Here is a 26,424-nt window from a genome sequence, read left to right as displayed (position 1 = left end):
TGTTTGAGAATGGCTGGAGTGCCTTGAGAAATTAAATAATCAATTAAAGGGGCTGTTCAGCACTAAATATGTATCAACAGAGAGAGCTACCTGCTATATCTTTGCATGATTCTCCACACTGATCTCCTAGTCAGCCTCTGCTGGGGGGAAGTCATCTGTATTTCATTACTCCTGGTGGAAACAATTACCCAGTCTAAGGAGGTTGCTCATTGTGTGTATGAATCCCTGCCCTGTGTCTGCCTCCTCTTGATCAGAAATTACATTTTGATTGGTGATTTATGCAAAAAAAGAGTGGCCTGACTATCAGCAGCTGTGGGGAGGAACACACCCTAGGGACTTGAGATTCCCCCTACTTAACCTGGATGCTGCTACTGCTTCTGACGTAGAAGCCTTTCCCATAGATGGTTTGGTTGCTTTAACTCTGTACTGAGGGCAATGCCCTCTGCGTGTGCTCACAGGTGCTTCCATCATTGCCTTTACTAGAGATGCATTTTGAGTATTCTCTCAGGTGCTTTCTTCTTCATTATCATAATGATTGTTATTACAAATGCTAATTAGTAAGTTTGTTTTGCAAAACATTGAGCCAGCCAAGTTTTCTAGTTTTCTAGAAGCTGGTTGGTAGATAGGCAGAAACATAACTCTTATTTCCACCCCCAGCAGGACTTAACTGAGAAGTGGTGGAGATCCCAATCTGAGAGATGGGATCTCACCTGAGAGATGGGACCTCTTTCTCTTCTGTGACACTGCTGATGGTGCTGACTCTGGTAAAGGAAAGGCTTGCAGGACCTCTTCTTATGACAACTGCTTCCTATCTCCCAGTACTGGAAAGTTCAGCAGTTCAATGCTGGGTACTGGTCAGAGTATTGGACTAGGATCTTCTAATCCCCCACCCTACCCCAAGCTTGTTGGGTGCCATTGGGCCAGCCACACACTCTCAGCCTATCCCAGGGCTTTTTTTGTAGCAGGAACTCATTTGCATATTAGGCCACACACCCCTGATGTAGCTAATCCTCCAAGAGCTTACAGGGCTCTTAGTACAGGGTCTACTGTAAACTCCAAGAGGATAGGGTACATCGGGGAATGTGGCCTAATATGTAAATGAGTTCCTGCTAAAAAAAAGCTGTGGCCTATCCTGTCACACAGGGTTGTTGTGAGGATAAGAGGGAGGGGGAGGAGAATGCTATAAGCTGCTTTGGGTCCCCATCAGAGAGAAAAGCGGAGCTTAAATGAAGCAGATAAATAAATCTAGGTATCAGTCATCTAGCCTGATGCATAAATTACCCTTGGCAATGTGTTCCCTGAAGTTGTTTCTTCCCCCACTATGTTTTTGTGTTGAGTCACACTACTGAAAAGACTATTCCAGAGCAGATTGAAAGGGAGGGACTGTGGCTCAGTGGTAGAGCATCTGTTTTACATGCTGCAGACCCCAGGTTCAGTCCTTGGCATCTCCAGTGAAAAGGATGAAGTAGGAGGTAAAGTGAAAGATCTCCCCCTGAGACAGGGTTACAGTCCTCCAGATGGAGCCTGGAAATTGGCTGGAATTACAACTGATCTCCAGACTACATAGGCCAGTTCCCTTGGAGAAAATGGCTGCTTTGGAGGGTGGAGTCTATAGCATTGACCCTGCCCTTCCCAGTCTCCACTCCCAAATCTTCAAGTTGGCAACCCTATCCTGAGATCCTGGAGACCTGTTGCCCATCTGAGTACACAGCACTGTCTTTGATGGACCGATGGACTGGTTCAGTACAGGCAGGTTTTTCCTTTTTGTAGCAGAAGCTTCTTTGCATAAGACGCTACACCTCCCTGATGTAACCAATCCTCCAAGAGCTTACAGGGCTCTTCTTACAGGGCCTACTGTAAGCTCTTGGAGAATTGGCTACATCAGAGGGGTATAGCCTAATATGCAAAGAGTTCCTGCTACAAAAAAAGCCTTGAGTATAAGGCAGCTTCACATGTGTTCCTCTGGTTCAGACCCTGTCCATAACTGCTTGTTTCTCTGTGGTCTCTTCCCTAGGGCAAATGTCATAGGATGAACCCTGCTGGACCACTCTTACTGTCTGTGATATCGTGTCTCCTGTGGCTCTCCCGGGGCTTCGACCCAGCTCCCAGTGCGTGCTCCGCCTTGGCCTCTGGAGTCCTCTACGGCTCTTTTTCACTGAAGGACCTCTTCCCCACTGTCTCCACCGGCTGCTCGTGGACCCTGGAGAACCCGGACCCGACAAAATACTCCTTGTACCTCAAGTTCAACAGGGAAGAGCAGGTCTGCACCCACTACTCGCCCATGGTTCTGCCGCTGGATCATTACCTCTCCAATGATACTTGCAGCCAGCCAGAAGTGACGGCTGTGCCTCGGGAGGAAGAGGAAGAAGGGGATGCCAGGTTGGAGCTTTGCCAAGGGGGAGGCCCGTTCACCTTTTTCCATTTTGACAAGAACTTTGTCCAGTTGTGCTTGGCAGAAGAACCTGAGGCAGCCACTCGCCTACTGCCCCCAGATGCTGTGGAGTTCCGCTTTGTGGAAGTCCTCCTGATCAACAACAACAACTCCAGCCAGTTCACCTGCAGTGTCCTGTGTCGTTGGCTGGAGGAGTGCCTCCGTCTCGGCACTGGCCAGCCCTGCGGCCTGTCACAAACAGGGTGTGTTTGCCAGCCCCTCCAACCCCTGCCACCCCCTCCACAGCTCAACCAGACACTGTCTAATGCTCTGACGCCTCCTGCTCCCAGCGACAGCAGCAACAGCGAGTGCTGCGTGACTGAATTGCATTCTGGGAATGCGAATGATGTATACTCTCCAGCCATTAAGTATGGTAAGTGGCTGTGGACATGGGGTGGGTGGAACATGATGGTCTTCTCAGAGAATGTTGCCTGTGGAGGGCTCATGGAAGCCACTGTGGAATAATTTAATTTAGAATCATTTCTCACAGTCACTAATATTATTTTGAATCTTTGCTTCACCTGGGAATGGGAAAAACTACCTCTTTAATAGAATCATCCCCAATTGACAATGTTTTAAGCAATCTTTTGAGTTCCACGGATTTCTCTTAAGGGTACTACATAAGTACTGCCAAGTTGCAACCAACTTATGGTGTGCCCAGCATGCAGCTTTCAAGGCAACTGAGAAGCAGAGGTGGCCTGCCATTGCCTTCCTCTGCAGAGCCTTCCTTGGTGGTCTTCCATCCAAGTACCAACCCTGCTTAGACTCTGAGATCTAATGGAGTTAGACTACCACATGATGGCTTCCCTCTCCCTCTTTGGGTTAATTCCTCCCCCAGTAAGGGGCAGGCTAGAAGCCAAATCTACAAAGTGTTGAAAGAAGTGCTGTAGGAGCTCATTTGGGAATATTACACCGAGTGCAAAAGATCTTTGGTTGCACAGAGGGAAGAGATCCATGCTTTCTTATTACTGTTGGAGACCAAAGCCCTGGCAAGAAAATAGGGAAGAGGACCTTAACCTGGATCTCCCCTTTTAAAATAGCATTAAAAGCAGCTGCAGACCCCCTAATATCGAATTGGGGCTCTGCTACTGAAGAAGCCTTGCTTCTCAATTTAAATCCCTCCCCATGAAGCAGGAAAGTGACTGAGATACCTTTATGGCATCTCTGTGTTAATCTCTTATGAGGAAAATAGTCACTTTGGAGGGGGCATTTAAATTAGGAGAACAGTGCGTTCCCCAACAACATTTCGTTGGCCTGGTTTGCTCCTTCCCATTGCTGCTTTTAAAAAAAGAACAAGCCACCAAGTTGCAACAAACTCATGGTGATACCATCCATGAATTGTTCCAGGCAAGAGATAAGCAGAGAGATAAGCGAGAGATAAGCAGAGATCATTTCACATTGCCTTCTTCTCCATAGCAACCCCAGTCTTCTTTGATGGTCTCCCATCCAAGTGCTGGCCATTGGTTATAAAATCTGTATGCAGGTCTTGCTGTCTGAGGCTAATATGCCTGTTAGTGGTGGGTTATGGTAGTTCTGGCTATAGTGGATCGTCTCTAGTGCAACTGAATGGATATGCTAAAATTCTCTGCATATGGAAAAGCAGGGAGAAGGTGGGACTTTTTCCTTGTTAGGCCAGCTTTCTGTATGCAAAGGGTCTTTTGGTGTGGAGACCCACAGTCCGAAATGATGCACCTGGAAACAGTTGAATCTCCAGAACCAGCATTTATTCAGACAACAGCTGCACTTAACTTTTTTAAAAGTCTGTGATCACGTTTCCTGAGTGAACAGTCCTTTGACTTGCTTCAGTCCTTAAAAATGGATTTGGGTACCAAGCTGGTTTCAGGTGAATAGCCGTGTTGGTCCGTAGTAGAAGTGCAAGACTGGAGTCCATTAGCACCTTAAAGACTTTCTGTGCTTTTGAGAGTCAACATTCCCTTTGTCAGATCTGATTAAGGGAGCATTGACTCTGGAAAGCTTATATCCAAAAAATCTTGCAGGTCTTAAAGGTGCTAATGGACTCAAATCTTGTACCAAGTTGCAGTTTGAGGTTCTGATGATACCTTTGAAAGAGCATTGGCAGTCTAAGAGAGAGATCCACTAGAGATGATTGTGCATGGTTTAGAATGTCTTGTTATATGTGAATTGAGACCTCCAGGTGATAAATCCTTTTTTACTACATAAATAAATCCAAGCTCTGTGATGGTTTGTGGGGTGGATCTTGCAGATATGTCCCGCTTATGGAGGTGCTTTCCGATGGTATAAGGAGCCATTCCCTGGTGCAAAGTATCTGTTGTTCATCGTTGATCTTCTATGCAGTCCCACATGGAGACTGCACCTGAGCAAGCCTGCCTATCGGTAAGTTTTTCAGCTAAGAACCTCCAGGGGGCACTGCACAGGGGAGCAGAAACTTGTTTCCACCCAGGGATCACATGCTCCCACACAGCAGTGCCCCAACCTCCGTTCCCTTTTTGCCCCTGAAGGAGTAGGTTGGTTGATCATGAGTCTTCTAGCTTCATTGTGGTGAAGAAAAATATTCTTGCATTCTTGGATCACCTCTGGGACTCCAGAATGGCTCAGACGTCGGTGGGGTACCTCGGTGGGGTAGGGCGGGATATAAATCGAATAAAACAAATAAATAAATAAGAAGTCCTTATTTAAGAGGTGCTCTTGCTGTGGTGCAAAAATAACTCAGACAGACGAGTCTAATTTCTGCCTGTTTTGTTTGGGAAAGGAACACAATGTGTCCATGTGCAAAGCCTGCCAGCAATTTACTCCCCAATGCCTGTGAAGATAGGACTTCAAACTCAAGGCAGCGCTCTGTGAGATGGCACTTAGAGCCTTACAAACCACCAGCACCCACCTACAGAGGCTCCAGCAAAGCCTCTGATGGCCACATCATTGAGTTCAACACGGTCAGCTCCGCCCCCCCCCCCCCCCTTCTAGATCTCAGTGGAGCTGCCTGAGCTCACATTCACCACAGGCACAGTGCTCCTCTTCTGAAATGCCTGCTAAAAAGGCTAAGACAAAAAACAGATAAACATCAGCTCCCTTCCCATCAACGGTCTCCTGAGCTGACTCCAACATTAAAAAAAAAGCCTGTAACACCTCCAAAGTGGAGGTCACCTCCAATCTCTGTCTCTGAAAAGAACTAGACTTATCAGCTGGGCAAGTTCCATTAGATATTGAATCCAAGCAGACAGTTCTATAGTCTCAGCATGATTGTCCAACCCATGTACAATGTCCCCAAGATATCTGGAGGAGTGGAACAATACCTTTAACCAACATACTGATCCAGGTGGTTACTTCTGTCCTCACCACTCATATGTATGCACACCATCAGCCACAGTGTCCTGCAGACTTCCCTTCCCTGAGATCAAAGGGAAAGAGTTGGAGATGGTGGCCAATTTTGATGGATCCACATCAGATCTGAGTCCAGAAGAATGGATAGAACATTCCTCGGCATCCCCAATGGAAGACCTAAAGATGTCCAGCAAACAGATGACACGCATGGTGCATTCTCTTGAAATAGAGATAACTATGTTTGATCATAAGCTTAGGGATAAAATCCTGAGCTCTGACTCTTCAAGTATTATTGCCTTTCCTGTTCTGGAAGGCCCAGAAGACTTAACACAGGATGCTTGGCAAAGACCTGCTTCTATCCAACCCACAGCAAGAAGCACCTCTGTAGGGAAAAGAAGGAATCCTTCAACCAGTACACGGCTTGCCCCCCACTGTCTTCCCTGGTGGTGGATGAGATGCAACTCAGAGGTCGGGAACCAACATGCTGCCCCCACTGACAGAGGGGCACAAATTGGATGGAGTGGGAAGGAAATTTTACTCCCCCTCAGCCTTGAGATTTAAAATTGTGAATTATGAAGTGATCATGGCAGATTACCAATTGTTTTTATGGGAGCATATGCTTCCCTTTTTGGAGTTGTTGCCAGAAGATAAGAGACCTTTGGCTAAGGTGCTACATACTGAGGTCATAAGGCTATCAAAACAGCAGATCAATGCTGGCAGGCATTCTGCGGATGCAGCAGTCCGGCCCTTGGCCAGTGCAATTGTTCTCAGAAGACTTAGATCAACGATGTTTCCCAATGAGATGAAGCAAACGGTGGAAGACTTACCCTTTGAAGGGAAAACATTGCTCTTCTAAAAGACAGATTAATCTCTTACTCTAATAAAGAAAAGCAAGCAGACAGCCATGTTGTGGTGAGGGGGGGGGGGGCTCAGGCAAGCTCATCCCAATATAAGCAAAGATTGTACACACACTTAACTTGGAATCTGCACCAAAGATAATATAAATATATCTTGGCCCTAGGAGCTCAGTATCCTCCTGCTAAGCCCTATGCACCTCAGCAGAATTTTCAGAGGTGAAAGGGCTCAAATAGGCCCTGTTTTATGAGACAGTCAGGCCCATCAAGGGAGCCCACCCAGCCACAAAAGTCCTTCCATCTAGAATTGGTTAGCTTTGGTAATAGGCTAGCCCAGTTTCAGGAGCCTTAGAGAGCTATTATGTCAGATGAGTGGGTCCTGGCCATAGTAGTTTCCGGATACTTTGCTCCCTTGTTCTCCCTTCATGGGAGCAGTTAATTGGGCCTCAGAGGGCTTAGTCAAGGCACTGGAGGAACTCCTTGACAAGGGTGCCGTTGAGGAAATAGACACTGGCCAGTCTCCTGTAGGATTCTTTTCTGGAGTGTTTCTAGTAGGAAAGAAGGATGGAGGAGTAAGGTCCTTGGTAGGCCTTAGAGATTTAAATGTTTTTCTTCAGATCTCCAGGTTCCATATAGTTTCTATTTAGTCAGCATTACAGTCATTAAAGTCAAATTCCTGGTTCATTATTGATCTGAAGGATGCTTATTTTCTTATTTCGATTCACCAAGAGCACTGCAAGCTTCTTTGTTTTTCTTGTGGGGACCATGTATTTCAATACACTGTGCTACCCTTTGGTTTTGCTACTCCTCCTAGGGGCTTTTCTAAGTGCATGGCCCCAGTTGGGGCCCACTTGCCTTTGCATGGGTGTAATATCATTCCCTACTAGATGACTGGCTGGTGGTGGCAGAAGTTGTTGGACCAGTGTTCCTTAGTGTTGAGACTCTGCCAGGGCTTAGGTCAGCTAGTCAACTGGGAGAAATCTAGTCTGATTCCATCACAGAGGGATCAGTTCATAGGGACTATATTAGACTGTGCAAAACAAGGGGTTTTTGCCCCCCATAATGGCAATAGTTTGGTACTTTAGGACTAACCGGTTCTAATCTGCTAAGAATATCCTCCATCTGTTAGGGCACATGGCCTCAACCACAGTGGTCTTACCTCTGTGCAGATTAGGCCTCTACAACTCTGGTTTTTATCTCACTATAGAGTGGAGGTGCACCCTCTATGTCAGGAGTTTTCCATCCCTAAACTGGTGGACTGTTATGATGGGAGTCTCTTGACAATCTGTCCAGGGAATTGTTCGGCATGCCTCACTTTGAGATAACACTTTCCACAAATGTCAGAACTGGCAGAACGTCAAACAAGACCCAAAACTTGTTGCAAAGTATAGGCATTTATTCGAGAACTACAGTACTGGAGCTTCAAGATAACACTGATGCCTGAGCCTGGCATCTAGTTACATTTTATGCGGTTAAGACAGCAACAATAAAGCAATCTTTCACACGGTTTACAGACAAGTGTCTCGTTCTCAGGAGTTGTTATCAGAAGGGAGGATGCAGTCCCGCTGAGAGGGCCTGCTTCGCCTGGCTTCAAAGGGCCACCTGCAGATGTTGACCAGGGGTTATCTGTCACCCTCCAGTGATCACAGGGTGTTTGAAATGCAGAGCATTTTGTGTTAGCTACAGAGGCAAATCATTATGTGTTAGTATTGGATTACAATATGGAGTCAGTATGGCTAATATCATGTGAGAAAGTTACAAGTTCTGACAGTTTGGTACTTTAGGACTAACCGGTTCTAATCTGCTAAGAATATCCTCCATCTGTTAGGGCACATGGCCTCAACCACAGTGGTCTTACCTCTGTGCAGATTAGGCCTCTACAACTCTGGTTTTTATCTCACTATAGAGTGGAGGTGCACCCTCTATGTCAGGAGTTTTCCATCCCTAAACTGGTGGACTGTTATGATGGGAGTCTCTTGACAATCTGTCCAGGGAAGATTGTTCGGCATGCCTCACTTTGAGGTAACACTTTCCACAAATGCCTCACATTTGGGCTGAAGAGCACATTGTGAGGATTCTTCCATGCGAGGTACCTGGTCACAAACAGAAAAGGAAGGTCGTATTAATTTGCTAGAACTGCAAGCAGTCTAATTCCCTTACCAGTTTTTCATCTAATTTTGCTGCAAATGGACAATATGGCCACATTGTTTTACATAAACATGGTGGCATGGGAACCAGGGACTGTCAAGCAGACGGATTCAATGACGAGTCGATGTTGATACAAAGACTACGTTTATTGATAGAACGCTACTTTGGCTCAAGCCTTGGCTTGAGAAGAATGAAACCAATACATTGATACACAAGTTTTAAGATACACTTCAAAGGGATTCCTACGGGGAGGGGAAGCAGGGGAGCATTCACACATAAGGTACCAAAACTACATACATTCCCAGGGCGTTATCAGGCATTCGGCCTTGCATCGCCCAGATGGCGCTTACTCCTGCAAGAGGATTCATGGGAAGGTGCTGATTGCTTTGGTCTCTGTAATTAACAGTCATAAAACAACGAGGGGCTAGGAAAGGATAATAAACTAGCAGCATTTGTTTCAGTGTGATCTTACCCAGGCCTGCTTGTGACAGACTAGGAACCCATCAGTTATTGATCAGAATTAGTCATGCTTGACAGGGACCTCTGTCAAGAGGTAGTCTTTATTTGATGCACCATTCTAAGTCTCAGTGCTTCCATTTATGCAATTAATATTCCAGGGAAATTGAATGTAGAGGCCAACAGGCTGAGCAGAGCAGGGACTATGTCCCATGAGTTGTCCCTGAAAGCCATATACCTAGCACCTGCTTTTACTCAGTGGGGTATCCCAACTTTAGATCTGTTTGCAACCCAGGACAACACGAAGACCGGGAGGTTCCATCCCTGTTCTGGCAAGAGCATAGGGCCCTTGAGAGATGCATTCCAGAGGTCCTGGATGGGGAACTATTTTTGCATTTCCCCCACTGCACAATTCCCATGTGTGCCTGCACAGAAGATACTCAATTAACAGTTACAAGTAAACGCAACCCTGTTTTACTGTGCTATCAGTGTAAAGGGTGCTTTACTGAGGATCACTGAGAAAGGGGCCATATCCCTGCCCCCAGGAGCTTACAGGGGAGATGGCAGAAAGAAAATAAAAAGACTAGCCAGCCATGCATATAGAGCAAATGTCATTCCTTGTGCTGAAGCTTAGAATGTGGTTTAATGGTTGGAGAGTCTAGAGACTAGGATCTGGGTTTCAGATCTCTACTCTGCCATGAAAGCTCACTGGGCCATTCACATTGTTTCAGCCTAACCTACCTGACAAGTTGTTGTGAGGATGAATGAAGGAGAGGAAAATAATGTAAACTGCTTTGGATCCTTGTAGCAGATAAAGGCGGAGTATAAATTAAGTAAATGCATTTATGTTTGGGGATCATATTTTGATCCTGCTCTTCCTCCAAGGCACTGTGGGTTAGGTTCTCCCTTCTTTCCATAATAAGAAACCTGTAGGAGACTGAATAATGGGCCCAAGTTGAGTTTTATGGCTGATCAGAGGTTTGAACACAGGTTTCCCTGGTACTGGACTATACCACACTGGCAGTCTTAATTGAGACTGAAATGCAGTGCTATGTGTACAGAAGAGAAAGAACACCGCCTTGTTGACCATATGGAAAGGTGGAGCCGTTGTCCTGTTTGTTATGAAAGGGCCAAATTCTGTATTTATGTCATGCATGAGAGGCAGAAGTCAGTTGATCAAGGAGGAAAGGTTTCGTGACTCTTGGTACAAGGAAGATTTAAACCTTTGCTTGCCAGTTATGTGAATCCTGAAAGTAGAGTCTATAGCCTCACCCCCCAGGTTTGCTGTGCTCTGACCACTATTATTATTTGTTCAGTCAGTATTAATTAGCAGGTTGAGGTCCTCTTCCTTCATGCATTCTGGGCCATCTCAGTGGGTGAAAGCTTGTTTTTATCCTGTTCTGCAAACAGTCTTACAGCCACTCAAAGCTGGTAAAGTTGAGAGATGGTTTCTTGCTTTAAGCCACTTGTGGGTCAGCAGGAAATTTGAACTTGGCTTTCTTACATCCATGTTCTGAAGTCTACTGAATTATACAGTGGTAACAGCATAGTGCCTCTGAACCCCCATATCCCTAGAACTCCCTTATCCCTAGAACCTTAAAGACAGCCTTGCCAGATCAGGTTGAAGGCCTGTCTAGTTCAGCATCTTGTTCCCAACTTCAATTACACAAGTATTTCCAAGATGTCCACAAATAGGGTCACTGATAATTCCCCTGGGTCTGATCCTCTGAGGCATATGATCTGCGGTGACTCATACCTGTTGATGGAACTTTTCTCCATGGTATTGTCTGATTTTTGTGTGTGCATCTAAGATAGTGAACCATCGCCCCATCTTGTGTCAGTGAGTTCCACAAGGCAATTATGCATTATCTGAGGTACTTCCTCTGTTTGTCCTGAATGGTCTGTCAGTCTGAGTGATGCTGAGTTCTGGTTTTGTTGAGGGGGAGGGTGGAAAATCTAACAGGCTGTGACATACTCAGCTGTTTTAAGCTCAAGGTCCTCTTTCCAGCTGAGAAGTTGGTGCCTCTTAAACTGGTGTTGTGGCCCAGCTGAGCTGCACTGCCATCTTCACCCCCCCCCCTCGCCGACCTTCCCAGCTCTTTGCTTGTGAGGATCTGGAGAGCACAGGGCTCCTGTCACTCTGCATTGGTGGAGACGTAAAAAACAATTTACGGGGAAAATGACCCCCTTTCCCGTGGCAAATTATCCTTGACTGTGACAGCCCAGGTGCCTGTTATTCCAAGCCAGAATATAAAGGAGCTGCATTTCAGCCCGACCAGACTATTAACCAGGCGGAATGAGGCCATTTGCTTGTTAGAGGGTAGCATGAGCCGAAAGTGGAATAAACCTTTCTCACTGGGCCAGCAAGCTTGTCTTAAGCACCTGCCTGACACCCCCACTGCTTTAAGAGTCTCTTTGGAGAGGTCGGTGGTGGCGGTGAACATAGTTCCTTTCCTTCTTCTAATGCACATCTGTTTGTATCAGCACCATTACTCAGCCTGTCTCCTGAGTGACCTCTGCTCTTCGCAGTCCCCTGAATGTTGCCTGCCAATAAAAAATTCTTTTGTTACAGTTCTGCTTGCAGATTTTGTGTTATTGTATGGGGCTTCTGCAAAGTGCTATTTTGCAGAATTTTGCAGGGTAGCAAGCATTTAGGACTTGGTCTTTAGCCGAGCTGTAGGAATGGTTCTCTGCCCATTCTCTCCCCTCCCCTTCTTGCATCCTGCTTCCCAGCTTGGAAGAATCTCTTGCATTGATTCTCAAGTTATGAGGTGGGACCAAGTGAGCAGCAGTTGCAGGTTATTCGTTTCCACGGGAAAGCCAGATCTGTGGGGGTTACCAGGCTCTTTGGTGGTAGCTGAGACTGCATAGGCCTTAACACATAATTGAACTGCATCCATATCTCAGAAGGTCTGCTTTCAGGCACCCCCGTCCTCTGCTCAGCCAGGGAGCTTGGGGCGAAGGTGCGTCTTTGCATTTCGCTGCAGCAAGCATGCGGGATAATTTGCAGTCGGCAGGCCTGTGATTGCTTTCGAAGGGCAGTGGCTTGAACTCTCTGTTACCTTCCTCAAATTATGTTTGACATTCAATTAAAACCTGGAGGCACCTGGATGTGCCGCAGGGAAGTTGCAATGGCTGGGCGGGGGGGAGGGGGGGAAGGAATAAGCTTATGTTATATTTGCAGGCTCTTCACATACTGGGCTGTACAGAACTGGACTCATCTTTATGAGCTCTTGAGGGGGGGGGGCAAGCAGAGCTGGGCTAAGGCCGAGCAGAAATGTCCTACTTCTTGAATTTTCAACAAGACCCGCCTCCTCTGTGCAAATTCAAGATTATGTCAAGTCAGTCATGTCCTGTGCTGGGTATCTTTTCAAGGTTCCTCGGATGGAGAATCGGGGTTGTGAGTCAGAACCTGAGGTGTAAAGATGATTCATGCATTATATAGAACACAGGTTGGGTTCCAAGGTCCACACCCAAAATAACAATTGAAAGGAAGAGAAGGGGGTCCCCCTCTTTCTGTTCTCCACTGGTTTCTTCCTACCAGGTTGGGCACCTGCCCTTTGAAGAAGGTAGTACAACTCTACGCAGACTTTTTAAAAGATCAAATGTACCCAGAGAGGGCTAGAGACTGAGCTATGAGTGGGGTTCAAATCTAGACTTTTGTCAACAGTATGCCAAAGCGGAGTCTCTTATCCCTCAGTTTCCCTATCTGCAATATTGGGGACAAGGACTCTGGTCTGCCCAGCAGCCTCATAGGAAGGATTATTAAAATAACTAATTATCAAGAACACTGTGACTGCTGTATAGCCATTTTATTATTTATTATAGCCAGGTCCTTTTTTGTGGCAATACATACTGTTACAGAGTACTGACACCTTTCTACAGGCCTGAGGAGGAATTGGTGGAAATCAATACGGTCTTATATATCAGCACTGGCACCTTTTCTTTTCTTTTCAAAAATAGGCACTGGTTATAATGCTTACATCCTGCCTTTCTGCCTAATCAGAATTAAAAAAGTTGTCATAAAACCAATTAAAAAGAATAGCTAAAAATACAGCCAACTAAAACATAAGGTTAGAAAGATGGTTCAGTGAGGTAATGCCAGACCAACCAAGGAAGTCTTTACTTCCTGGTGGATGACAGTGATTAGGGATGAGCATGAACCAAACCATGAAGCAAAATTTATCACAAATTTTGCCTTATTTGTGGTTTGTGAATCAAACTTCCTGACAGGTTCACTGTGAAAACTTTTAAAGCAGTTTGTGATGGTTTATGGACAGAGCAGAAAACGGGTTTAAAAGGGCTCAGAGTCCCTTTAAAACCCTGCTTTCTGTTCCCCGTGAAAGCTGTGAAAACAGTTGAGCAGTGGGGAGCACCCCCCTGTTGCTCAGCTGTTTTTTTGGGCTTTCTGTAAACCCTGTTTAAAGGGATTGCAATCCCTTTCAATGGGGTTTCCAGGGTCACGTCAGTTCAGTGAACCAGCAGGAACCACATTTTTCCAGTTTGTGCCCATCCCTAACATAGATATAAGGGGACAGGTGAATATCCTTGAGGAGGGAGTTCCATCATCTTGGTGCTGTGTATAAGAAGGCCCTCTCTCAGGTTGCCATGGTTCCTAATCTCATAAGGTAGAGGCCCCTGAAGCAAGACCTTAGAAGGTGACTGTAGGGATCAGGTAGGGCTGGACAGGAGTAGGTGGTTCTTTGTATTTGAATTTTTTTTTTTATTATTTTGATCAATGGGTAAGGAATTGGGAGGGGAGGAAGTATAAAAAAACAAATTGTCTCTGAATATCACATTTCTTCAAAACATCTCAGCAAACCATCATATCTTAACATTTATTACCAAGCTGAAAAATAACCTAAGATTACATACAAAGATGTCCCTTAGTAACTGTAAGGTAAGTAACTGTAAGGCCTAGCTACACAAATATGTAAACCCAGGAGTAGGTGGTTCTTAAGGCATGCTGGTTTCAAACAGTATAGGGCTTTAAAGGTGGGCCCCAGCACTATGAAACTGACCCCAAAACAAATCGGGAGCCTGTTTGAAAAACCAAACATCATTGAGCAAGATGCAGAAAACATTTTGACCTTGGATTTCTCCAGAGAAATCTGCTTTCTTCATCTGAGCTGCAGAGGTGTTAAACATAGGAAGCTGCTTTATGCTGTATCACACCATTAGTCCATACAGCCCATTGTCTCTTCAGGCTGGAAATAGCTTTCGGGCAAGGAGAGGCCTACCTTTAATGCTCAACTAGGCCCTCATGATGAGATCCTTATTGGAAAGTTTGGATTTTCTACTTTCATCAATGAGGCGAGTCGCCATCCCACTCTCCTTAGACGCCTTTCAAAAGACCCCAGGGTAAATTTTGCAGGGGCTTGCTTAGCAAGGATGGCTAGAAGGTTTGACCTCTCTATATTGAATGGCTCCATAGTAGGTGATTATCCTGGGGAGATCACCTTTCTAGCCAGCACTAGATGCAGTACTATCGACTATTTTCTAGCCAGCCCTAGATTACTTTCAGAGGTTCTTCACCTACAAGTTCTACCCAAACTAGAAAGTGATCATCTTCCACTACTACTCACTCTAGCTCCTTTAGTTCCAGAGACTTTTCATAGTATTACGATGGGCCCACATTTGGTTCCAGTCCAACAAATAAGATGCCATGCCAAGTGGTCCGATCAGTTGGCACAAACAGTGAGGGGAGCCCTGGAGAAGGAGGATGCTTGCTCCAATAGAAAATTAATTATAGATACTCCCCATGACTTGAACCCTCTGATCCCCTTCGACCATCTCCTCCAACTCATAAAACCATTACTGGTTCAAGATGCTTCTGTTCAACATCGTAGATTCAAAAACGTCTCCAAGCCCTGGTTCGATAAAGAATGCAAGCAAGCAAGAAGAGATCTAAAATCAGCGTATCATGCATATATGAACTCTGAGGGCCTTGATTCTCTGTGTGCACAATACCATCTTTCATGCTCTAAGAAGTTATACAAACAACTGATTGCCACAAAGAAGCGTGAGGCCATGAAAGTGCTGTGGAATAGCATTATACAGTCATCCAAGGAGAAGATCTTGACAGGGTTTTGGAAATTGATCTCGAGCCACTCCTGCAGAGACATCTCCCCCATTGACTCATTTGTCACCCCCAAGAATTGGGAATCATTTTTTCAAGTGCTGTACTCTGATCCCCACCATTCTGCAGTTCCCCAGATTCATGAGGCCCTTTCAGACCTGCCACATTGGCCTCCAGTGACGGCTGGAGAAGTTAGATCTTTGATCAGTAAACTCAAGAGAGGCAAAGCTCCAGGCCCTGATTTTATTCCCCCAGATCTATTGAAAGATAATATAGACTGGTGGTCCTCTCTTTTGGCCCCATTGTTTACATATATAGATTTGACAGGGGATTTACCTGAGGCCTGGAGAGAGGCTATCATCATTCCTTTTTTTAAGTCTGGGCAGAAGGGTAATCCAGCCAATTATAGGCCAATCAGCCTCTTGAGTATTCTGGGCAAACTAGCCATCTTCTAGAGAAATTGCAGTGCTGGCTGATTCAAGAAAGGTATTTGGTAGATGAGTAGGTAGGGTTGCCAAGTCCAATTCAAGAAATATCTGGGGACTTTGGGGGTGGAGCCAGGAGACTTTGGGGGTGGACCAGGAGACATTGGGGCGGAGCCAGGAACAAGAGTGTGACAAGCATAACTGAACTCCAAGAGAGTTCTGGCCATCACATTTAAAGGGACAGCACACCTTTTTAAATGTCTTCCTTCCATAGGAAATAATGAAGGATAAGGGCACCTTCTTTTGGGGCTCATAGAATTGGACCCCCTGGTCCAATCGTTTTGAAATTTGGGGGATACTTTGGGGAGAGGCACTAGATACTATATTGAAAATTTGGTGCCTCTACCTCAAAAAACAGCTCCCCCAGAGCCCCCGAAACCTCCAGATCAATTCCCCATTATACCCTATGAGAAGACGTTTCCCTCTCCACCCCCTCCACCCCCCCCCCCCGTTTCTGGGAAATCTGATGCAGGGGACAGAACTCACTCACCTCCGGAGGTGCAAAGGCACATGGTCCTTTGGGGGCGTGGCTGGGCTCCCCTCCCTTCACCGGCCAGCTGACTGGGGGTGGGAAGCAGCCTGAGAAAACGGAAGAGCTCTGGCTGCCGTTCTCCTCCCTCCCCTCCCCCCGCTTTCCCTTTTATGGCCAGCGGGGGGAGGAGGCTCCAAATCTGGAGTCTCCAGGCCTAGCGGGGGATTTGGGAACCCTATGAGTAGGCTAGGTTTAGGGAAGGACGATCCACGTTGGGACATAATTTGATTCTATCACATTTGATAGAAAAATACGCAACCAGCAGAACAGTTTCTCTTTATGCAGCCTTTATTGACTTAAAATCTGCTTTTGACTTCATTCCCAGAGGGAAATTATGGGAGAAGTTAAGTGCCACATCAATTGACAGGAGACTTTTATTCCTGATCCTGGCATTATATACCAACACGTCTATTAGGGTCAGGTGCAATAAGCAAGGTCTCCTTACTGACCCTATTCCAACTTTAAAAGGAGTCAAGCAAAGCTGCGTGCTGGCCCCTTCCCCTTTTGCCATCTTTATTAATGATATGATCAGCAACCTCCATCTAGTCGATACTCATCCCCCTCCCTGGCAGATAGGCAACTGGTAGCCTTACTCTTTGCAGATGACACAGTCTTGCTGTCTAACACCAGTAGGCCTTAGAAGGGCATTAGCTCAATTTGGTCTTTATTGTGATCATAACCTCTTAGAGATTAATTGTCAGAAAACAAAAGTAATGGCTTTTGGCCCAAAACCCAGGCTAAGGAGATGGAATATAAATGGCCATAGTCTTCAACAGGTAACAATTTACAAATATTTGGGGGTTATGATTCAGTCCTCAGGGTCAAAGAAGGCTCACCACGAATATGCTGCCAATTCTGGTCGCAAATCGACCCAGGCCACCATTAGGTTTTTTCTCATGAAAGGGGGGCATTTTATACCAGTTGCATTAAAACTCTACTTGGCCAAAACAATACCCCAACTCACTTATGGAACTATGTTGGGTCCATCCTTATCAAGTTTTGATCTCCTTGAGAAAATTCAGTCCAAATTCTTGAGAGCCATTTTCCACTTTCCAACCTGCATTTCCAATGCAGTACTACGCTTGGAAACTGGCTTGCTAAGGATAGAGGCTAGGGTGAGCCTACTTTCAATCACCACTTGGCTTAATCTCAGCCATTGCCCCATGAATATCACATCGTTGATTTTAAAGGATAGTTATTGTTCCTCTTGGGTTAGAGCCATCCATCAGAAATCGTCTACGATTGGCTTTTCACCTGAATCTCTCCAGATAATGGCCCTGGATCAAGCCAGGGCCATAGTCAGAGACTACAAGACATTGAGAAACAGAATGATATTACCAAGGTCCCAGATTATCTAGCTCCCCCTCAAAGGAGATATGTGTTAGCTCCAGCCCCCTATCTCTCAACTCTAACAATACCATCCCACAGAAGGGCCTTTTCTATGGCCCGTTGTCATATCTTTCCTTCAGCAGTCGTTGAGGGCCGCTTTAGAAAGGTGCCTATGGCTGAGCAGGTTTGTCCTTGTGGTGCAGATAAAGTTGAAACGATTGACCATGTTTTGTTTGGGTGTGGCTTATACCCTGGCATACGAGCCAGGTACATTTATTCTTTGTTGGAGGGATGTCTCGGGTTTTCTGATTTTAAAATCAGAAATATGCTGTTATCAGATTTTAACCCCCATTTACAATTAATTGTGCCAAATTTATGGCGGCAGCTAGGAGAATTCGTGAAGATTATGTAAAGAAGGGGTCCTGAACTGACTGTTTTTTGAATATTTCCAAGCTTGTATTTTATCTTTTCTTAAATGCCTGAGTACTCTGTATACCATCAAAAATGCTACTGAAACTGATATAAATACAGAGACCATGCATAAAGTTGCCAAATTCTGTTCCCATGTCGAAGTAACGGATTGTAATTTTAACCAGTGTATTCTAGCTAATATTTTTTTCTGGAGCTGTATAATTTTAAAACCTTTTATTATATGTACTATATTTATTAAGCTAGAAGATGTTTGACCACTACTGTATTATTTGTCACATCTCATTATTCATACTAATGTCTTATATTTTATTTTCACATTTATTTTTTAAATATCTTACGTTTTACCTATTTAGGTCCATCTTGATTTTTACAATTTTTATGTGGTTGTTGTTGGCCTGCATTGTGCTGTGTATTTGGTCATGGACTGTAATAAAGCAAACTGAACTGAACTGAGAGGCCTACCCAACAGCATGCCCATCCCCCGCCCCCCAAAATGAGGGGACCAGATATGGAATGCTTTCCACAATCCACAACCCCCCCCCCCCTAAATTTGCTGTGGTGATTATTTCAAGAAGGCCATTCCTTCTGCAGTTTGGGCAAAGAAGGGGAGGTCACTACCCAAGGCAGCTCACAATCTAAGAGCTGAATTATGGTGGGGACCAGCCAACAGGTTTGCTGCTGCTGTTGGCAGAAAGCAAGGAAGTAAGTCATTTTTTTAAAGGCATGACTAGAAAATCTGACCATAGAGATTTCTTCTGCATCATCCCTGGGAAATATGGATTTTCACTCTCTTTGCATGTTTCAGAGTGCAGTCTTCCATGTGTCCCCAGATAGACCAGTTGATACAACCAACAAAATAAGGTCATAAAGCTTTTCCACTTTAGTCAGGGGAGGGGGCAGGATTGCATGTTTAAAAAACAAAAGAATTCTGTCCATAGGAAAATAGCCGCTGAGCTTGATTGTACATATGCAGCTGATACACTGGTTTTCTATGTGCCTGGAATAGGATGAGCTCCCATGAAGGGAGCATTCAAACCCAGACCGCTAATCCCCTGCAGCCTGGCATAGTGGAGCCTGGGAATAACACATTATGAGTAAGCAGGCCTCAGATTCAGTGGGAACTCACAGAAGCACAACTCCTGAACCTTTCTGAGAGTTCCACCTCTTCCTTCTGAGAGTTCCCCCTCCTTGTCCATTGAATAGTATGTGCAGCTGCATAATTCTACAAAATGATCCCTGCGAGTAAGTACCCAAGCAAGGCCTGCAACCTTGGAGGAGTCTAGCAGATCTTGTCCCTGATCTTGGTCACTGCCTTGACCCTTCCTGTGTACATCCTTGAATTCAGAATAGAACAAATATGGGATTGAAGTTCAATAATAAGCATTTCATGAGCACTTGGGTGAAATCCATCCTTTGAAACTGTGCTGCAAGTGGCTATTCTTCAGAAAGTTGGAGGTGATTGACAGAGGATAGCTAACTACTCAATCACTTTGTTCAGGCTGCTGTCAGAGGGGTGATTCTGGGCATGCTGGATCAGTGAGTCATCTAAGCCTGGCTTCTCTTGCATTCTTAATATTGCACTTCTGTGCTTTGATGGATCCCAGCTGCCTTTTCTCCAGGCTGTGTACATATCTCTGGCATCTCTTCCGGTCGGTTTGTCACTGTGGCTCACAGATGCCATGCAGTTTCTCCACTGCCCGGGTGCAGCTAGTTGGCACAGGAAGTCTTTTCTCATACTACACAGGCGGATCTTCTTGGAACCTCTGCAAGGCAAATGCACCGGCTGTGGCACTAAAGCCTGAAACTGGCGCAGGCACTCCATGTGCCATGGTTGGAAGGGCATTTGGAAAAACAAATGTAAAGCCCTCGTCAACTCTTTTCCTTCCCCCATCTGTGCCAAGGTCTGCCACCTGCCTGGGAGATGGCAACTGTTCCACAGAGGTTAAAATGAAAGTGGTTGAAAGCAAACGGGTAGCCATGGCAACAGCCATGCTGGAGAGAATTGGCTTATACAGAGCTTATTAAGGAAAGGGAAAATATATGTATGATTTTCAGCTTCAATACCAGGGGGCTCAGGCTGAGCTATGGAGAATGGCGCGGGGGGGAGGGCAGTGCTGGAGGGGGCCGGTTGCCTAAGGGGGCGTTGATTTGTATTGGGTCCTTTCTTGCTAGGAAAGCAGTCTTGCCACAGTAATGTGGCTTTGAAGAGCCAGGTTCAAGTCTCTGCTCTATCTTGCCCAATCAGAAGTAGTCTCTTGGCATGATACCTCAGGGAGGATCAGTGCAGGGAGTAATGCAGAGATATAGCAGGTAGCTCTCTCTGTTGATACATATTTAGTGCTGAACAGCCCCTTTAATTGATTACTTAATTTTCTCAGGGCACTCCAGCCATTCTTATATAGTACTTTGGGAGTTACTGTCTCAGAGTATGGACATCTCATGGGTTCCCCAACCCTGATGAAACTAGATTTCTGATTACTAGAAAGCCAGTCTTAAAGAGTGCTAACTTCCCTCATGTTGTTTGTCATGATGTCTTGGCAGACATCTCATCCTTTGGCACCTGATAAGACTGACCAGAACACTAGTTCAGAAGGAGGAGAAGGAGATTGGATTTATACCCCGCCCTTCACTCACTCAGAGTCTCAAGAGTAGTTTACAGTTTCATTTCCCTTCCCCTCCCTATGTTAGACACACTATGAGATAGGTGGGACTGAGAGCTCTTTCGAGAACTGCTCTTGAGAGAACAGTCAAGAACTGTGACTGACCCAAGGTCATTCAGCAGGTGCATGTAGAGGAATGGGGAATCAAACTTGATTCTTCCAGATTAGAGTCCACACACTTAACCACTACACAAACCTGGCTCTGCTGGTTCCTTGTTAGACTGAGTAAGACATTGGGCCAGTCCCCCCACCCCCCGTTTTTTCTTGGAGGGAAAAGGATGCAGTTTCCCACAAGCTTCCCTCCTCTTCTTTTCCTAGTACTTTTTGCTGGTAGTGATGATTGTCCAGGACACTGGTCTGAGTTGCCATTTTTCCTCTCTTCCCTGTACATGGACTGCTGGAGATTTGGTGGGAAGCATTTGATCTCAGGGGTCATCATGTGGCCAAATCCTGTTGGGTGGGCAGCAGCCCTGTGAAGCCCTCAATCTTCCATTTAGGGAGTAGAGGGGGAACAAGGAGCTTCTTGCACTGGCATCAAGCATGACTGCTGATACCGGTAAGTGGGGTGAGTGTTTGCCCCCTGCAGCTCTCTGAAACACACCCCAAATGGAGGGGGTCTGCTGACAGACTGCTAAATAGGGCAATGAAATTGTGTGTGTGTGTGGGGGGAAGCATTTCAGCTGAGCCCCGGTTTTGTCACATGAAGGTTGGCTACAATACACATTATGACAATCCCAGCAAGGGACTTGCAAGGCAAGTAGAAGCAGAGGTGGCTTGCTGTTTCCTTCCTCTGCAGAGCCTTTCTTGGTGGTCTCCCATCTAAGTTCTGACTCTGCTTTGCATCTGAGATCTGATGAGACCGGCTGGCCACAGGTGGGGAAGAAGATCCCATCATGGCTGAAACAGGTCCTTGGCTGGCAGTTGACATTACCCACTATTGGGAATGAGCCCAGTCCAGGGTTTGAAAAAAATGGTGTCTTGTACTGATGACCTAGGAGGGATGTGTGTTTCAGCCTAACATATGCAAGATGGCTGGTGATTGGCTTTTGTACATTGCTAACTCTGGACTGTAGCTGGAAAGCATGCTGGGAGCGGAAGGAAATCTGGCAGGATTGGGGCCAGAAATGGGTGCAGTATTGGAGCAAACCCACAAGAGGAACAGTCTTGGCAGAGTCCCTGGCAAGGCTGAGAAGTTGGTCCAAAAGGGGTCGGAATGAGTTTGTAAGTAGAAGGGCAAGAGAGTTGATCAGGAAAGCTGGAAAACTGGGAGAGGGTGAGTAGAAGACAACAGAGAAACCCGCAACCCCACCCAGAGTTTGGCTGTTGCCCAAAGGGCAATCAAGGCCTAATCCAGAAATCTGGATCAAATCAAGAACTTTTTCTCCCTCCCACCAAATACTAGAGCTTGAGAACAATTAATGAAGCTGATGGGCAGTAGATTCAGGATGAGTAAAAGGAAACACTTCTTTACACAATGAGTGGTGAAAATGTGGAATTCAGTGCTAGAGGATATAGGCACAGATAGACCCGGTGCTAGGGGTTCTGCTGCTCCTGGCAGACCCCTACGCCGCGCCCCTCCCAAAACTCCCTTAATATTTATTTCACTCATGTGCAATGCAATGACATCATCATGCAGGGCAGCAAGTGGGGGGGGGAGTGACGGGCGGCGCAAAAGAGTGCTGTCTCGCTGCCGCTTTCCCACTGCACTGTGCTCTTTGGAGGCTTCCTTGGAATAGTGCGGTGTTTTAGTGGTGCCTGGCCACTGCTGGATTGAAAGTGGCTGAGTGGCGCCTTCATGGGAAGGTGCTGCTCAGCTGCTTTCAACCCGAAAGCAGCCAGGTGCCGCTAAAATACTGCGCTATTCGGAGTCTTCCAAGGAAGCCTCTGAAGAGCATGGCGACTGCTTTCAGGTTGAAAGCGGCCGGGTGGTGCTAAAAGACAGTGCTTTTCGGAAGCTTCTAAGAAAGCCCCCCAAAAGTGCAACGGCTGAGTGGTGCCTTCCCAGGAAGGGGTAGGGGGTGCCTAGTGGTGCCCCCAGGTGCAGTAGCGGCCTAGGCAGCCGCCTACCCCACCTACTCCCATGCGCCAATCCTGGGCACAGAAAGCTTTTAAAGTAGATCTGACAGATTCAAGGAGGAAAGGGCTATCACTGCCTACTAACCCTAATAACTGAAGGGAACCTCCATATTCAGAGGCAGTAAAAAACATTTGAATATTAGTGCCAGGAGACAACATAATTGGGGAAGGTCTCAGCCTCTATGTCCTGATGTTGTCCCTCCGTAGTTACTGGTTGACCACTGTGTGAGACAGGATACTGGATGGACCACTGGTCTGATCCAGGAGGACTCTTCTTAAGAACACACAAACACTACGTGGATATAGCCATACTGGGCCGTGGGAGAATCTGACTGTTCTTCCTTCCATCATCGTGCCAGTAGAGAAGACAGCAAGAAACGTGATGGAAACCCAAGTCCTCAATGAGCCCAGTTTTTCCCCTGATGTCATACCATGCTAAATCATATGGTTCTCTGCTGAGACATGGTTGCTTTCTCTGTGCTCTGTGTCACATGATTCTGCTGGGCTTGGCTTTCTTACACAACCTGATATGGAAGCTTGCTGGCCTAAGCTGTCCAGTTGCAAGGAGAGAGAGGGAATCCACATTTCAGCAATACCAAAATTCTGTAAAAGAGTAGTGATGGGAGCAAAGAAACTGGTTTCTTGAGAGATGCAATAGATTCCTTCTCCTGTCACTGGCAGGAGACTTTCTTCCCTGCGGGTGGCTGAAAGATGTTTTTAATGGTGCACGTATGCAGCTGAATGAATGCTTCCAGCCACGGAGGTGGCAGGGCACAGATTATAGAGTGAGCAGCGAAAGTTAGTAAATTTGGACCCATTTTATGGAGCCCATAAGTGTCAAGACAATCTGTGCAGCTGAGGAGAGCGGCGGAGACAGGAAGAAATGCACCAGAGGCTGGTGAGATGCTGCGGCTGAGGGCAGGACATAGACTTTTCCTTGGGGAGGAGAACATGAATGAGAGATTCTTTGCAGAGAATGACACTGCAAAGTGGGCCGCTGCTGTAATCCATCCAAGGTGTGGAGTTCTACAGTGCCTGCTGAGTCACTGATTTGGTGGGAGGGGCTCGGGGCTGCAGCACGTGTGTTGGGGGGTTGAATGTTTTGCCCCCCCATGCTAGAGTGTGACAGAACCCTGCGAACTGGCAAGGAGGCCTATGCTCTTGGTGGGCCAGATCCTAGGGAGGGCAGCATAGCATGTGGTACTAACACATGCATACCCCCACAGGCATGCAGCTGCTGCAATTTCTCTCTCTTCCCATGTCTTCTGTCCAGGGATTCTGTGATATTGGCAGCATTCTGCCCAGTTAGTATGTTTGCTTTTTATTTTGCCGCTGTTTGTTTTTTCCAGGGCACAGTGCATCTGCTGGGCCAGTCACAGGCCTGTTGGTGGGTGGGAAGCCTGCCACCTGCCCGGATGTGTGCATGTGAACCAACATGCCCCAGACAGCAGCCCTTGCCCGCCAGGGCCAGATGGGGAGATTGGAATCACAAGTGCCAAACCGCCCTGCTTTGTGTACTTGACAGATTGTTAGCTGCGATACTTGACGAATATAATAATAATAATAATAATAATAATAATAATAATAATAATAATAATAATAATAATAATAATAATAATAAAAGCCTGGAACAGCCTCTGATGGCCAAGCAGGGGATAGTTTTGAAAGCCTGCTGACGGATCGGAAGGGTGAGGGAAGTTAATTAGAGGCAGTGTGGCAGCCTGCCGGGATGGTGTGTTTGTGTGCCTGGCGCCTGAGAAGCTTGTTGTTCTCCTTCTCTACCTTGCGACAGGGGGGGAAAATCCTCTGGAGTGTTCAGACAGTGCACTGTTGCCGGTGGAATGCAATTTGCATTGGAATCTTGCCTAGGTTGTATGAGACATTACCAGCGACTCTAAGGCAGATTGTTGCCATCCCAAACTGTCCTCCTCCTGCTGATGACAGAACCAGGTGTCTGGAGATCCCTGTCTTATTTGTAAGACAGGTCTGAGCTGGGCAAGTTGTTCTTAAAGAAGCAGAGACCCTTTCGGTGCAGCCTTGGGGAAATGGAGCCACCTGAGGATCCACTGAAAGGCTTTTCTCCTGGCCTTGTTTGCATCTCGCTATCTTCCAACACATTTAGAAGAACCGATTCTGTCCTTATCAAAGTCCTTCTTCAGGAGTAGAATGACTGGAAGAGAGGCATTGTGCTGGCAAGAAAGGGGTCCACATGCTGCTAAGGTCTTCAGCTTCAGTTCACTGCTTTCAGGGCCTATTAGGTTTCAGTGGTGCTTAATGGGAGGAGTGGTCCTGAGCTGACCCAGTTGGGAGCCTTGGCACAGAGTGAGAAGCATGCTTCTGGGTCCCAGGTCTGAGTAGGGCTCCTGGGTAAGATTCTCAGTGTCTGGGGTAGTGGGGAATGTGGGCTTCTCCTGTTAACTCTTGATATAGGGGCATGTAAGAGAAGTGCTTGCCAGGATGGAGGGAGCCTGGTAATCCTTCCAAGAATGGTGACCGTTTCTTCACACATTAGAGTACAAAGGTTGTCCCCAAGAGTCCCCTGCCTGCATAATGGTCATTTGCATATGTTATACGTGCTAGCAAGTTGCTTCCAACATTTGGCAACTGTATGAATTAATGACCTCCAAAATGTCCTGTCACTGACATCCTGGCTGAGATCTTGCAAAATGAAGGCCATGATTTCCTTTATTGATTCGGTCTATCTCAGCTGGGACTTCCTCTTTTCCAGCTGCCTTCATCTCTTCCTGGGATTACTGACTTTCATGATGAGTCTTGTCTTCTCATGATCTGAAAGTACAATAGCCTCAGTTTAGTCATTTTAGCTTCTAGGGAGCGTTCAGGTTTGATTTGATCTGGAATCCACTGATTTGTCATTTTGGGGTTCCATTGTATCTATAAAATCTTCCTTGAACACCACATTTAATTGTCCAACTTTCAGTTCCATATCATAGTATGTATTACCTTGATCTTTGATATCTGGTGATGCTTCCTTATATTTAAGGATCTTTTCTAGATCAGCCTCAATTTCCTTCTGATTCCCTGCCACTCCTCAGGTTGGGTGTTCAATACAGGTTCAATACAGAATAAAAGGGGGGGAAAGGAAGAGCATAAACAAAATAAGCTTGTGGGGTTAAGGGGAAAACTCTAAGTCTGCCATTAGCAGGAGGTTTAAATTAGAGTGTTGCACATTTAGCTAAGCACATTTAGGCTGTACAGAAAAGCCAGAAAGGATCATACCTCTCAATCTCTTAGCCATCATACAAAATTAGCACCAGTTCCTGGTCACCTTTACCATCATTAGAATTATGATCCCCCTCTGACTTGGTGAGCTCCTGACCTTGATGGTTCAGGCTAACATAGTCTCATCAGATCTCGGAAGCTAAGCAGGGTTGGGTGTGATGAATACTTGGATGGGAGATAACCAATGAGGTCCAGGGTTGCTGCGCGGAGGCAGGCAATGGAAAGTGGTCTCTGTTCATCTTTTGCCTTGAAAACCCTACATCAGCCATAATTGTGGCATTTGTTCACCACCACTGTAGGTGCAGAAGGGGCTGAGAAATGTGGTTTTTCCTCACACAGTTACCATTTTTGTAGCAGAAGCTCACTTTGCTGACTTGTGTATCATTCCCATGCAGAAGTCTC

The 26,424-nt window shown here is 46.1% G+C and overlaps 1 protein-coding gene across 6 annotated transcripts in view; it reads left to right on the top strand.

Annotated features, from left to right (window-relative positions):
• ADGRB2 (adhesion G protein-coupled receptor B2) overlaps nt 1-26,424 on the top strand; it is a 305,016-nt gene that overhangs the window by 77,022 nt on the left and 201,570 nt on the right. For all 6 annotated transcript variants that reach the window (XM_060257849.1, XM_060257848.1, XM_060257847.1 and 3 more), the window contains exon 2: nt 2,015-2,804. In XM_060257849.1, coding sequence (XP_060113832.1) covers nt 2,030-2,804 — 775 coding nt within the window. In that variant the 5' untranslated portion in view covers nt 2,015-2,029. The remainder of the gene's footprint in view (nt 1-2,014; nt 2,805-26,424) is intronic.

The sequence above is a fragment of the Heteronotia binoei genome, chromosome 17 (assembly GCF_032191835.1).
Source record: "Heteronotia binoei isolate CCM8104 ecotype False Entrance Well chromosome 17, APGP_CSIRO_Hbin_v1, whole genome shotgun sequence".
Lineage (NCBI taxonomy): Eukaryota > Metazoa > Chordata > Lepidosauria > Squamata > Gekkonidae > Heteronotia > Heteronotia binoei.
The sequence above is the reverse complement of the archived record's forward strand: the minus strand, read 5'-3'. Positions and strand labels throughout refer to the sequence as shown.